The sequence below is a fragment of the Leuciscus leuciscus genome, assembly GCF_965113295.1.
Source record: "Leuciscus leuciscus genome assembly, chromosome: 20".
In the NCBI taxonomy this organism is placed as follows: Eukaryota; Metazoa; Chordata; class Actinopteri; order Cypriniformes; family Leuciscidae; genus Leuciscus; species Leuciscus leuciscus.
Genome location: NC_138744.1, coordinates 21,671,284 through 21,684,889, shown reverse-complemented (window position 1 = coordinate 21,684,889; position 13,606 = coordinate 21,671,284). Strand labels below are relative to the sequence as shown.

At 35.9% G+C, this 13,606-nt stretch overlaps 1 protein-coding gene across 4 annotated transcripts in view; it reads left to right on the top strand.

The window, feature by feature from the left end:
- chn2 (chimerin 2) overlaps positions 1 to 13,606 on the top strand; it is a 43,311-nt gene that overhangs the window by 22,751 nt on the left and 6,954 nt on the right. For all 4 annotated transcript variants that reach the window (XM_082150008.1, XM_082150005.1, XM_082150007.1 and 1 more), the window contains 2 exons: positions 5,547 to 5,633; positions 8,975 to 9,059. In XM_082150008.1, the coding sequence (XP_082006134.1) occupies positions 5,547 to 5,633; positions 8,975 to 9,059 (172 nt within the window). The remainder of the gene's footprint in view (positions 1 to 5,546; positions 5,634 to 8,974; positions 9,060 to 13,606) is intronic.

Below are 13,606 nucleotides of genomic sequence, written 5' to 3'. Positions count from 1 at the left end.
TTTCTTAGACTAATAATGCTGGGATTCATGATAATAACTTTGCAGTTATCATTTTAATTTTGGTTGTGATATACTGCTGCTTTGTTACAGTGTGACTACAATTCTTGCAGACTTACTAGAATCTTCCTATTAAAAGTGTCTTTATCAGTGTTATTTTAGTATTATTCATATACTCCTATAGGATTTATTAATATTTTTAATTAGCTTTTATTTTTATATTTTGTCAGTTTTTTATTTCCATTTTTATTTATTTTGTCTTTTTTTTTAATTGCCTATAATTTATTTCTGTTTCAGTTTTAGTCATTTTAGAACTTCAACTTATTTTATTTCAGTTAGTTGCCAAGTTTTCCAATGAATAATTTTTGTAAAAAATTATTTCAGCTTTATTTAAATATTTAGGAATATGACCTATTTCTTTAAATGATTTTTAGTAGTTTTAGTTTTGTTTTAATTAGCAATAACAACTCTTAATGAGCTACCATTGTGTTTTAACAATGTAATTGTTATGAATCTATATTTAAGGCTTTTCATGATAATTGGCTCACCCTGGAAGGCTTAGCCAATTTGTTACAATGGATAAATGGTAATCATCATCAACCTAATGATCAAATTATTTGAAAGGAATTTTTTCTCTTGAAATTTTACAGTGACCTCACACACCCTGAAATCCCTTAAACTTCACTGTCTCGATTTACCTGTGCCTGACCATTTTCCGGTTTCATTTCGGGACCAGAATCAGGGTGTGTCGTTCTACGACGGCAGTCTTCTTGAGTGATGACCTGTATGAATCGCTCACCTTGCCTGTCTGGTCATCTACGCAGCTCAGAGTTCACATGGCTCTCTTCCTTTAATAACAGTAATCGCTGAAATGTTTTGCGGGCCTGGCAAGTTCCACCTAAAACCACTCGTTGATGATGGATCGGAGTTATTAGAATTAGTGCTGAGCTTTTTGGTGATTTATCATTGTTGTTTACATTATATTTCAGCACTGCAGCTTTTAAAATGAAGGATTGGAATTATCTGTTTTTTTTACTTTCCTGCGGTTGTCTTACAAATGAGTCTGGCTCTTACAGTCACAGTGTATTGGTGGTTTCATTATTTGGCCGGTTTGACAAAATTCATTTTTTGTCCGTCATTTTCAAATGTCTTTTCTTAGAGTATAAATGAGAATCTATTATGTCATTTACAGCCTGGTCTCCAACATCAAGTATTGATAGAGAAAATCCCTAATATTACAGCTGTGCTGACAGTGATAGACAGTATTTTGAATTAACTGAATAGTGTATTAAATGAATGTAGCACATTTCCCTCTGTGTGTGTCGCATAGGATGTGTTTTTGTACTGTACATACTTTATGTGCCCTAGTTCTGTCTGTCTCCTCATCTGTGGGGTCTCTAAAAGGAGACTAGGCCTTATTGTCTCCCTTTTGTGTTTTGCTTTTGAGCCTCTTTCATTAGGAGACAAGAAGCCATCTGCCTTAGGACAAAAAGTGCAAGTCTTTCTCATTCACTCACACTTTCTGTGCGCCCCATCTCCCTCTTCCCCTGTATCACTGTATGTGACTCACCAACATCCCTTTATCTTTTCTTTTGAGTGTATAGCTTAAACGTGTGATCCTCAGTAAGTTACTGTTTTTACTGGTATTGCAGTTTATGCTGTCTGATGTTTGTTTTCAGTTTGAATTTTTGAGATCATCATCATTGGATGTGCATACAAGTTTCAAGCTTACAATACAGGCTTAGCCTAGCCTCTTGTGTTAGGTTATGTTGTAAATGCACATTTTGAATGTTTTTTTGAGTAAATAAGTGTGAAATAATAGTTTGTTGTATTAGCAAAGTTGTATATCTCATTTGCTAGCATAGAGCTATTTATGACCTTGTGAAAAAGAATTGCACTTAATTGTATTATATATATATATATATATATGCACTTGTTCAAATTTTAAAAGTATAGTTTTATTAAACTTTACTTGGAGATAATATAATATTAATTAAATAAAAAAGCACTTAAGTGTTCATGACTGTTTCTCGACACACTTACAGCAAGTACACTTTTTGTTTTTGTCAAATTAAAAGTTCTGCTTTAAAGTACATTTTAAAATCATGGTTTAATAATCTTTTGTTATGCTTTTAAAGAAGTACACTTTAAAAAAGTGTGTCACTGTAAAAAAAAATAAAAATCATGATTTGTTATCACTACTTTTTATCTTTTGTCAAATTAACTTCAGTAATTGATTTGGTTCTGTTAACATAATATGTTGAGTTTCTATTTATTAAACCAATCTCCTTCATTCATTGTATTAACTCACATTTTTATTCCGATGAACTCAAAATTTAAAGGCAACCAGATAACTTACTTAAACCAACAATATTTTTTAAAGTGTTTGTGTTATATGTGTTGACTAACATACAAAAGCATATGCAAAGTAATTAATTATAATTTTAACTGTATTATTTGATATTATATTTAAATTAAATGTATTTTAAATGTACTTAATTGCAACTTCATCATTACAAATGTGTAATTACAATAAATACAAGTTTCAATAGAAAAGACATTAAATTATATTTTAGTTTAAAATATGATTAAAGTGTATTGCCGAATGTACTGACATATTTATTGTAAAGACAATAGAAGTAATTATGAAAATACATATACATAAGTGCTATTTAAGTGGGTCAAAAAAGCTTCAAATTTCAGCTAAATATATTTAATATAAATGTAATCTATAATACGTTTTAATTTAATTGCAGTTTCTGAAAACGTTACAGTCAGTTCGCACTTATATGTATTTTTAAAGTACCGGTACATTATTTCAAAAATAAGTACTGTTTTTAAAAGTATGCTAAAGTGTAATTCTTTTTCATGATTCTGTGCTTAACATTACCTAAAGAGACTTTCTTGTTTTGTTCTACAACATAAATTACGCACAGTCATGTCTCTAATGTGAGTTTTAAAATTGTTGTGTGCAGTAGTAATGTCATTTAAAAAACTTTATTTTACTCATAAACCAAAAGACTGCTATTGCAAAAAAAACATAGGAAGTTCCAGAGGGAATCCGTTCTAGGACTACAAACTGAACAGCTCTATATTGATTATAAAATTGCCATTATATTGGCCATCAGCTGCCTTGTGCCCTAGATATTGGCATCGGCCGTGAAAAACTCATATCAGTCGACCACTAGAGCACATGTTAACTGCCCTGTACCCCCAGCACACAAAAATGTGTGTCACTGTGGAGGTCAGCAGCAATAAAAACCACACCAGCGCTTTTTTAGCAGTGCTCATACTTTTACTCAGAACAACCCTTGACAGGCTTCCACTCATCTCCACCTCACTTTCTTGGAAATCAGGTACATCATGTCCCTGAATGCGGCATATCTTCTATATGTGACCCGTAGCCAAGTTGCTTTTCTTCCACTTCAGCATTCTTTCTTTTTTACTCATCAGATCTCCATTATTCTTTCCTAATCTCACCATTTTGTTAATTGATGTAATCATGCAAATGACCGGCCACCCATACTAGGCCCTAAGCTGCGCTGTATCTGTGAGGTTAGCCAGTCTCATGTGTGTTCTCCAGGATGTTTCAGCAAATACCCAGACAGTGTTGCTGGATTCGGCATCAGCCTCCTGCTGAGAAGGGTCACGGTTCCCCAGCCTGAAAAATGAGTCTCGCTCGGTTGTGGTCCGACAGTGGAAATGCAGCTCATGAGTCCTTATTTACACCTAGTACTTGGTAACATCCGTCTTAGATGATCTGGTCACAAGGTTTGATGGTCCTGAGATTAATTTATTAATTTTTTAAATGTTAAATTTATTCGCTTGTTTAAAATGCATGTTTAAAAAGTTTAAAACGCTTGTTTTAACATAGTGGATAATTGACAGGTACTGTAAGTAGGCAGTACTTAAAGGAAAGGACTTCAGTTCATCTTCGAAAGACAAATTAAGATATTTTTATCCATATGAATTGATCAGTTTAGTCTTCTGAAGAGACGTTCACTTTATGGACAGATTAAATGTAGGCTTTTATTCACAGAAGCTCAAACGTGCTTGCTTAATGCGCGAGAACCAATGAGGTTTGTTCTTGTGCGTCAAGCAAGTACAGTTAAGCTTCCTTTGACCACATATGATGTTTCGACTTCACTGTAAAAAAAAAAAATCTGAAGTTGTAAATAAAACAAAGATTATTGAGTATGTTTTACAAGAAAAAACTTTTTCAGTCTATCTACAGAAGAAAACACAAATTTACAGCACTTAAAAAAGTAAAAAGAAATCTAGGTGTATAAACAACAATAATCAAAATAGTTGCAAAAAAGGCCCACAGACTATAAAGGTGGAAATGCCATAAAAGCCCATGCATATGTAAGAAAGTGGCTTTTTGAATAGCTTTCCTCTTCAGTGAGCTCTATGTGTGAAAAGGCTAAAGCAAACCCTACACCAGTTGTTTTTCAGTGATCCCCAAATGTGGTTTGAGTGATCCAGATTACAAAACATTTTGAATCCTGTTTTGTGCTACCCACTTTTGATTAGATTACCCAAAATGGATCATAAGATTAGGTTTCAGTGGGGTCTAAACAAGTCTGAGTCCCTAAACAAGGGGTTCTGGCACTATAGGATTTTTTTCCGTGATGCAGGATTACGACTGTAAGCTGCCTAAATCCTGATCCGATTTGTAACCGAAGTTACGCTCAGAAGTGAAGAGACAGAGAGAGGACTAGAAGGCTAAACCCCATAAAAGTTGACGTGCTAGACAGGGACTAGACCTGATAAAGACCTTTTTTTAAGAGAGAACCTACTCTTCTTAGAGTAAATCTCTGATTTAAAGCATGTAAAGCTGAGCTCTTTGGCTTTGAAATGTAGGATTGTCCGCACTCAAGGGAACTACATTGGAATCGTGTCTGGAAGTGCTGTGTTCCAGTCAGGGCCGGCACCAAGGGAGGACATTCGAAGGCTATATATATATATATATATATATATATATATATATATATATATATATGTCCGCCTGTCATTTGTTGGGCTCTGTAGTAGTTAACAATAATAATCCTGCTGTGTTCTGGATTCCATTTATCCTACTGTAGAAACCTGTTGAGATGTATCTACAAGACTGACACATTCCCTCCTCCCACTGTCTCCCCTCTCTTGTGTTGCCACTCTCTCAGAGTGCTGAATGTGTGCTATTGTTTGAGACACACTCCTGCCCCCAGGCAGCCCACCCACCCCCAGCCCAGCCCTGCTCACGCAGGACCAGGCTGTCCCCCTTCTCATTCAACCCAGATTACCAAAGAGTGAAGACGACAGTTGCCTCTGTTATCCCCCATTCCACATCATTGTCATCTTCCTCTACAGAGGAGATGCAGGATTTACTGAGGACCAGGGCCCTGGTTGTTGGCACTAAGGGGTCAGCAAAAGGGGAATTAGCCCCTCACAAAGCTAAGCAGAAGGACCGTAAGCACCAGGAGTTGTTGGCGTTAGCTCTGGGGGTGAATCTGGGCAGTAAAGGTGCCCTCCTCTGGAAGCCTCTAAAGATTTTGGCTTGTTCACAGATCACCCCGTCACCGCTGAGCAGACGCACCACGCTCAAGGATGGACCGGAGAAACACTGCAGCTACGAGAAGATCCACAACTTTAAGGTAAGCACTGGTTGCGTTACGACTACTCTACGTCATGTCAGAATTATGGTAACTACCCTACCGTTCAAGAGTTTGGGTAAAAAAAAACAAAAAAACACTTCAATTCAGCAAAGATGCATTAAATTGATCGGAAGTGGCAAATAATACTGAAAAAAGTGTATCACGGGTCCCCAAAATAATATTAAGTACCACAACTGTTTTCAACATTGATAATAATAATAATACATGTTTCTTGAGCACCAGTTCAGCATATTAGAATGATTTCTGAAGGATCATGTGACACTGAAGACTGGAGTAATGGCTATTATTTAAATTGTAATAATATTTCACAATATTACTTTGGTTATTACTGAGGATGTCATCTCGCAGTTACGATCATTTTTACATGTAGAACATTTTAATGTAAACACAAATGTTTCATGCAGAATTATCAGTAATTTTAGTCAGCGACCTGTATTGAAGGAATAGTTCACTTAAAAATGAAAATTCTGTCATCATTTACTCATCCTCAAGTTGTTTCAAACCTGTTGCCGACATTCTTCAAAATATCTTCCTTTGTGTTCAGCAGAAGAAACAAATTCATACAGGTTTGAAACAACTTGAGGGTGAGTAAATGATGACAGAATTATCATTTTTAAGTGAACTATTCCTTTAAATGTTGATATTGCACACACTGAATATGTTTTTTTGAAGTCCTGTGTTTATATATATGTTTGCGATTTTCTCAAATGTTCTGATTGGATGGTTAATTTATTTTAAAACTACCAAAACTTGAAATGTTGATTTTGAGCCTGAAGAAATCCTTCACTCTTATTACACTCTTTATGTGCCGCTACTATGAGGTTGTTCGAATGTTTACTAATGTCTCGTTCAAATGTTTATGTGCTGACAGCGTTTAAATGCACGGTACCGTGAGCCTCATATCAATAAGCCTAAATCTATCCTATGAGCCTAATTGCCTAGGCTTTTAATCCATTAACAGCGCTATTGACTGATAAGATTGATCGCACAAATCAATAACCTCTCGCTGCTGAATGGAGTCTCCCATTCCTGGGAGTGACTGAGTGACTGAATGATCTCGTCGTCTGACTTTTTTAAACTCTAACAAAGCAAATCAAAGCAATCATCTGACTTCAAAGTGTCACTTGGATGCTTCCTCATAACATCTTCCTCATGATGTCACCTGCAGTCTTAAGAGCATCATGGATTATTCAGTGTCCACCTCCCTCATAAGTGTTCTCACACAGGCTGTGTCCCAAAACCTAGTGAGCTCACTGAATAGGTAGAGTTTTTTTGTTTTTTTGTAATTTATATTGGCTCCTGAGATTTTTTGTTTCAAAGAAACAGCCACAAAAGACCGACTACTCTCCGCCTACTGACCTTATGCGTAAACATTATAGGCACGCTAGCCAGACGGGATTTCAACTTTGTTGGCTGGAGAACCAATTTTGGTTTGAAGACGAAAAACGCACCAAGCACAATGTTCTCTCACCATTCCTGATTTCTAACATGCACTCACAGCGTTCAGCGCGGTCTTGCGACTGTCAGAGCAGTAATGAAAGCAGTTTTTGTTCCAAAAAGTTACGTCTTTTCTTTTGTCCATCTTTGAGTTTTGTTATGACAGCACAAGGGCGTGCATGGGAACATGCTTCGCGTGTGACTTTCAGCAGCTTGGTAACAGATGCCAGACACATTGTTTTCCCTAGCAATCCTGTAATCTGACTCACATGTATTTTAATTTAAATAAATTACATTCTTTTTACATTCTTACAGTACCAGCCTCTAGTCTTTACTTACAGGCTTGATTATTTCCTTTGAACTTTGACAAGGATCAGTTTTGTCTCTTGAGTTTGTTCCTTTGGTCAAACTGGCCCTTGAGAGTTTGGTTGCAGTCTCAGGGTTTGACAGAGATGGTGGGGTTGACACTTCCCTGAGCTATAGACAACAACTTAACTTGTCACTTGCTGTCGTTTCCTAAACTACATCAAACGTCATGGTTGTGACATTAAATACACTGAGTTTTTGACCCAAGAGTTAGTGCACAAACATTTTGCCTTAATGGTCATGCAGACAACCGTTTTAATCTGTTTAGTATTTCCCAGGCCTTTGCAGAACTCTTTTTATCATTGCTTGGAGGCAAGTGGCAAATTTAAATTAAATGTATTTATTTCATTTTTAATTTATTTATGTTTAATATTTGTAATATGTATATTACATTTATTTTTGTTTTATGTTTTGTGGATTTTTTGTTTAGTTTTCTTTAGAAATGTTTTAAGCGAGTGGCAAATTGAAATTAAATGAATTGTTTTAATATTTTTGTTTTGTTTTGTGTATGAATATGGTTATCCTACTGCTCATGAAACATTCTGTACTAGGTTTAAGAGACATTACTGTAGCTTTACCCATTAATAGACACAATTCTTCATTGAAAATAAATTCCAGCACAGCACTACAACAACCATGATGAAATGACCCTTCACAATAGATAATGCTTTACAATGAACTCTGTAAGAGAGCTATACATGGCAATTAATCTGTTTAATAAAATACCGTACTCACCTGTTGAGTAACCGGCATGTCTGCGTTGCTTTTACAACATTTCAAATCCCTCAGTTTGCACCATTTCCAAAAAGCCAAGTCCATGTTGATTCATGTTTTATTACGAGCTCTGTCGCCTTCTCTTTTTGCTAGCAGACTCTCCTCTGTTCAGCGTTTATTTTAAACGGCTAACTCCCCAGATATTGGAGCTTTAGCTGCTCCATGTCAACCTTTCTCGCTTGCTGTGACAATTAACCTATGCCGCTCCCACTCCATACACGCGTCAAAGTAGCTGGAGCAACATTTCTTTATTTACAGATATTCTGGATGTGCGCAATTTGCGGTGAAAACCCTTGTGTCAGGTCTAAAATATAAACACTTGCAATATGCTTACCATAGTGAATCAAGGTTAGATTAAAACGTGTTTTGGAGGCATTATTGATGGTGTATTGAATAAAATACTGAACTTAAACAATTTTGAACAGTACCCTGCCTTTTAAGTTTATAAAATAATAATGCCAGTGGTTCTTTGTACATTATAGGTCTAAAGTATAAATGTGTTGTGCTTTTGATCTTCATGTTTGCCCAGTCTGAGTGAGACGGGCATTGTTAGCTGTCAGGTACAGTGAGAAATACTCTGGAAATGTCATCACGTGTTTCTGTGGAAGTTTTATTATGAGCTTTAGCTGGAAATGAAAATGTAGAGATGAACAAATCACTGACATTGTGTGTGTGCATGAGTTTTCAAAGTGTGAGCTTGTGCGTGTGTGTGACTCATGATGACAACTTTGTCTTTGGTGTAGGTGCACACCTTCAGAGGGCCGCACTGGTGTGAATACTGTGCTAACTTCATGTGGGGTCTTATCGCCCAGGGCGTCCGTTGTTCAGGTAACCCTCCACCAATCACAAACTCTCCCACACAAATAAACTGTCTATCAGAATGATGGCACCAGCCAAGGAGCTTTATTCATATCAAGTTACAATCAATAGCCGCTCAAGATCCAGATAATTTCTCATGCCGTTCTGGTAACAATGCGCAATTGCCTGTAGAAATGTTCCAGTGTGCTGTGGAAACCTGAGGCTAAAAATACTGAAAGTGATACCTGGGACAATAAGGGTTTAATTAGAATGCTGATGTATGGGTAGTACTCTGAATTCCTAAATGACACCTGGTCCGAACCAGTTGAGTGTGTTCTGTTGAGTATTGACTATTTATAGATATACACACTGTATACACCAAAGAGTATTGTGAGAGAGGCACACCCAGGTGAACCAGGACAGTCTTCTTGTATTAATGCCAATTGAATCAGGCTACACTTGACATATATAAACATGTGATTAGGTGCACATACACCCTGTACTGTATCAGAAAGTGTGACACTTTATTGGTTACTTTGTATAAGTGACGTGTATGAATTATGCAATAACTTTACAAGTAAGATTTTAAGTAAAATTCTTTAAAATTAAAGAACTATGTATCATAAACTAACAACGAACAACATTTTTATTGCATTTATTAATCTAGGTTAATTTATGAGTATACTATTGTTCATTGATTATTATTGTTTTATATTGTTCATTCATGTTTGATCATAACAATGAACTAATGTTAATGGGATAGTAAAAATGAGGACATTGGAAAATATGTAATTATTTACTCACCCTCATCTTGTTCCATCCAAGCCTGTATGACTGTGGACTGTGTTTGTTTTAAAAAAAAATTGGGGTGAACAATGCCTTTTAATTTATACACACAATACATTTTTTTTAACAAATTGTATATAGAAAGTAACCTAAAAGTAACCTATTAACTATAGAATTTAATATTAATTAACTTAATTAATGAAATTGTTATTAATTAACAAGATTAATAAATGTTATTAAGTATTGTTCATTCATATTTTATGTTAGCTGTGGCATTAATAAAGGGATAATGTACTGTCAGACGCTCATTATCGCTAAATAAACCTTGACAGGATGATCTCCCTTATACGCTGATTTCACGCAGCCGCCATTTTGAAATCGAAAGTGAGGCTCCGGTGGGAAGAACCCCGGAAGTAAAGATAAACAACAATGCCTTGGATTACCAACCTAAAGCTGCTGCCGCGATTAACACTATTGGATGTTAATATCCAATATAGGATATGTATATAGTTCATTCCTGCTTCGTTTTTTACATTCTGAATTATATATATAAAAAAATATTTTATTTATAAATGAATTTCACTGTATATAGTCTAAAGTATGAAAGAAATGTTTGTACATTTTTAGAATTGACACAACATCATTAAACACAACAATACGCCATCGCATTCACGACTCTCCTGTGATTAAAGGCGACACTTCCGGTTTTCTTCCCACCGGAGCCTCGCTTTCGATTTCAAAATAACGGCTGCGTGAAATCAGCGTATAGTGATAGTTGACCTTAGAATGAAGGTGAAGTCATCATTTACTCATAGTTGTTCTAATGCCTTATACCCTTCTTTCTTTTATGGACAAGAAAAGGAGAATTTTCAAGAAATGTTCCGCTCACGCTCGTCCATATAATGGCAGTGAATAGCGACCAGCTGCAGCATCAAGCTTTTTTAAAAAGATGCAAAAGTATCACAGAATGGTATGATGCGACACGTGCCGTATATATAGTATTCTGGGAGTATATGATAGGGTTTGATGAAAATATAACGTATTATTTAGCAAAAATCCTGACCTTGGCCGTTGGTCTTCTTTGCAGCTGCACGACATGCACGTTCGTGAGACTCTATTCACTCCGTCTTGCCCAGAAAAAGTACATGATTGTAAAAAGTTGTGATAAAATTTTGATTAACCAAAATGCGACATGAAATACAATCCATGTACCTTCCCTGAGCTATATGCTATATGTAATCACTTTCACATCGGTCGACAGTCATTCTGACGGAGTTCTGGTCTGGTCATATTTGACTCAGTGAAGGAAGGATACGGATAATTTATTGGGATTTCTAGGCGTTGTATTTCATGTCATGTTTTTGTTAATCTTGATTTCTCACAACCTGTGTGCTTTTTCTGAACGAGACCAAGTGAACTGCGGTGCTAATAGAGTCTCACAAACGTGCATCTCATGCAGCCGTGCACAGAAGACCAATGGCCAAGGTCAGGATTTTTGTTAAATAATACATTGAATTTCAGTTTGGTTTTCACCAAATCCTATCATATACCCCCAGAACATGTGGGATATACAGTAAGACACGTGTTGCATTGATCCATTCTGTGATACTTTTGCATCTTTTTTATAAACCTTGATGCTGGTCGCTATATTCACTGCCATTATATGGATGAGTACAAGCGGGACATTTTTTGCAAATTATAATTTTGTGGTCCATAAAAGAAAGAAGGGCATACGGTATTAGAACAACACCAGGGTGAATAAATGATGACTTCATTTTCATTTTAGGGTGATCTCTCAATACCTTTGTTTCGTTTCGTTTTGATTTGCATTGGTTTTGTTTAGCTTTTAGTTTTTTTAGATTTGTCTTGCCTTGTATTTGTTTGTTTAGTTTTTTTGTTGTTATTAAAAATGTAAAAAAAATATCTATAAAAAACAGCCATATTAAATTGATAACCATCTTCGATACAGGATGTTCTTTGATGTGCCCTAGATAAACAAATGCACCATAATGCCATGATTACAGGTTTGGTCAGATCTCATGTTAACACGGCGCTGGTTATTGTATGACAGCACTTTCCCAAAACACTCTGTACGTAAACTCAATCCAGTCACAAGGCATTACTGTTGGTTTGTCTCTCTGTAAATGGTCTCATCCATTTGGGCCATTATTCAAGCCTTTTCTTTTCACACAGGAGCTCTTATTTCACATTGGCCCCCGGGCGAGCCAGTGTCATCAGACGCATTGAGAATTAGAGCAGAGTTGAATTTGTCCCCAGGCCCATATTGAGGAACAGAGTTTTTTCTTATTTTTTCTCTGTGGCGTAAAGATGTGAAGGAGGGGTCCAAGCAGGCATTAAAATGGACAGAGAGAGTGATTAATGGGATTGCTTAAGATGAGGAACAGTGGGACAGCATGCGAATGCTACTGGAGACACACAGAAAGAAAGACCACCATTTTTCCACATTCCACTTCACACACACACACCACTGTCCCTGTGTCAAAGCAGAGTATCAAACCAGGTTTATTAAACCTAAAATGACATGAAATCTGCTTACTTTTTTCACATTTTCTGATGGTGATGAAAAATGTCTGTTGAGTTAAATGGCACTCATTTTTGCACTCATTATTTGTAGTAAAGTTCTTGCTACCAATAATTTTTGTACATTTTACATTTTTTGAAGAAATTGCGAAACATCGCCACTGATGCTTGGGTGCGGTTCCCAGAGCTTTGCTATGGGTTTCCTAGGGTGTTCTGGGTGGGTACTAGCTCAAGTAAAAAAAACAACAACTCTCAAGTCTTAATGATATTCCCTAAATATTATATTCATAATATTCTGATTCAACACCTGTCAGATCATTTGAGGTATTCGTGTCTGTAGCACAAATGGTGCGGGGAACATTACATGCTGAAGTTAAATGGAACTCATTTTTGCACTCATTATTTGTAGCATAATTCTTGCTACCAAGAATTTTGTTACATTTTAAATTTTTTGAAGAAATTGCGAAACATCGCCACTGATGCTTGGGTGTGGTTCCCAGAGCTTTGCTATGGGTTTCCTAGGGTGTTCTGGGTGGTTGCTTACTAGCTCAAGTTTAAAAAAAAAACTCTCAAGTCTTAATGATATTGCCTAAATATTCTATTCATAATATATTCTGATTCAACACCTGTCAGATCATTTGAGGTATTCATGTCTGTAGCACAAATGGTGCGGGGCACATTACATGCCAAAGTTTAATACTTCAAGGGATTGTTCAAATATCTAACCCTGAATATGAGCAAGCACCAGTAATAAGGAAAAAGGTCACATTTAACAGTAAAGTTCAATGTGATAACATTAGTTCATACAGTGGTTGACATGAAATAACAATGAAGAATACTTTTACACCGTTACACCATAATTAAGTATAAATCAAGTGTAAATAAATAATACTTGATAATACTATGAACAAACATGAACAACAGGGGTATATTTATAACTTAAAATGAATCCAAAACTGAAAATTCTGTCATAATTCCCAATTCTTGTGAGTTTCTTTCTTCTGCATAAAAGAATGATTTAGCTATTTTTGTCCAATTTAATCATTATGGGACCCAATATTTTCAAGTGCCAAAAACAGCATAAAGGTAGCATGTGACTTGACTGGTACATTTCAAGTCTTCTGAAGCAACACAATCACTTTTTATAATGAACAGATCAAAAGTCTTTATCATTCTGGGAATATTGTTCATGTAATGTGCCCCGGGTTCAATACAAGTTACGCTCAATCAACAGAACTTGTATAATGTTG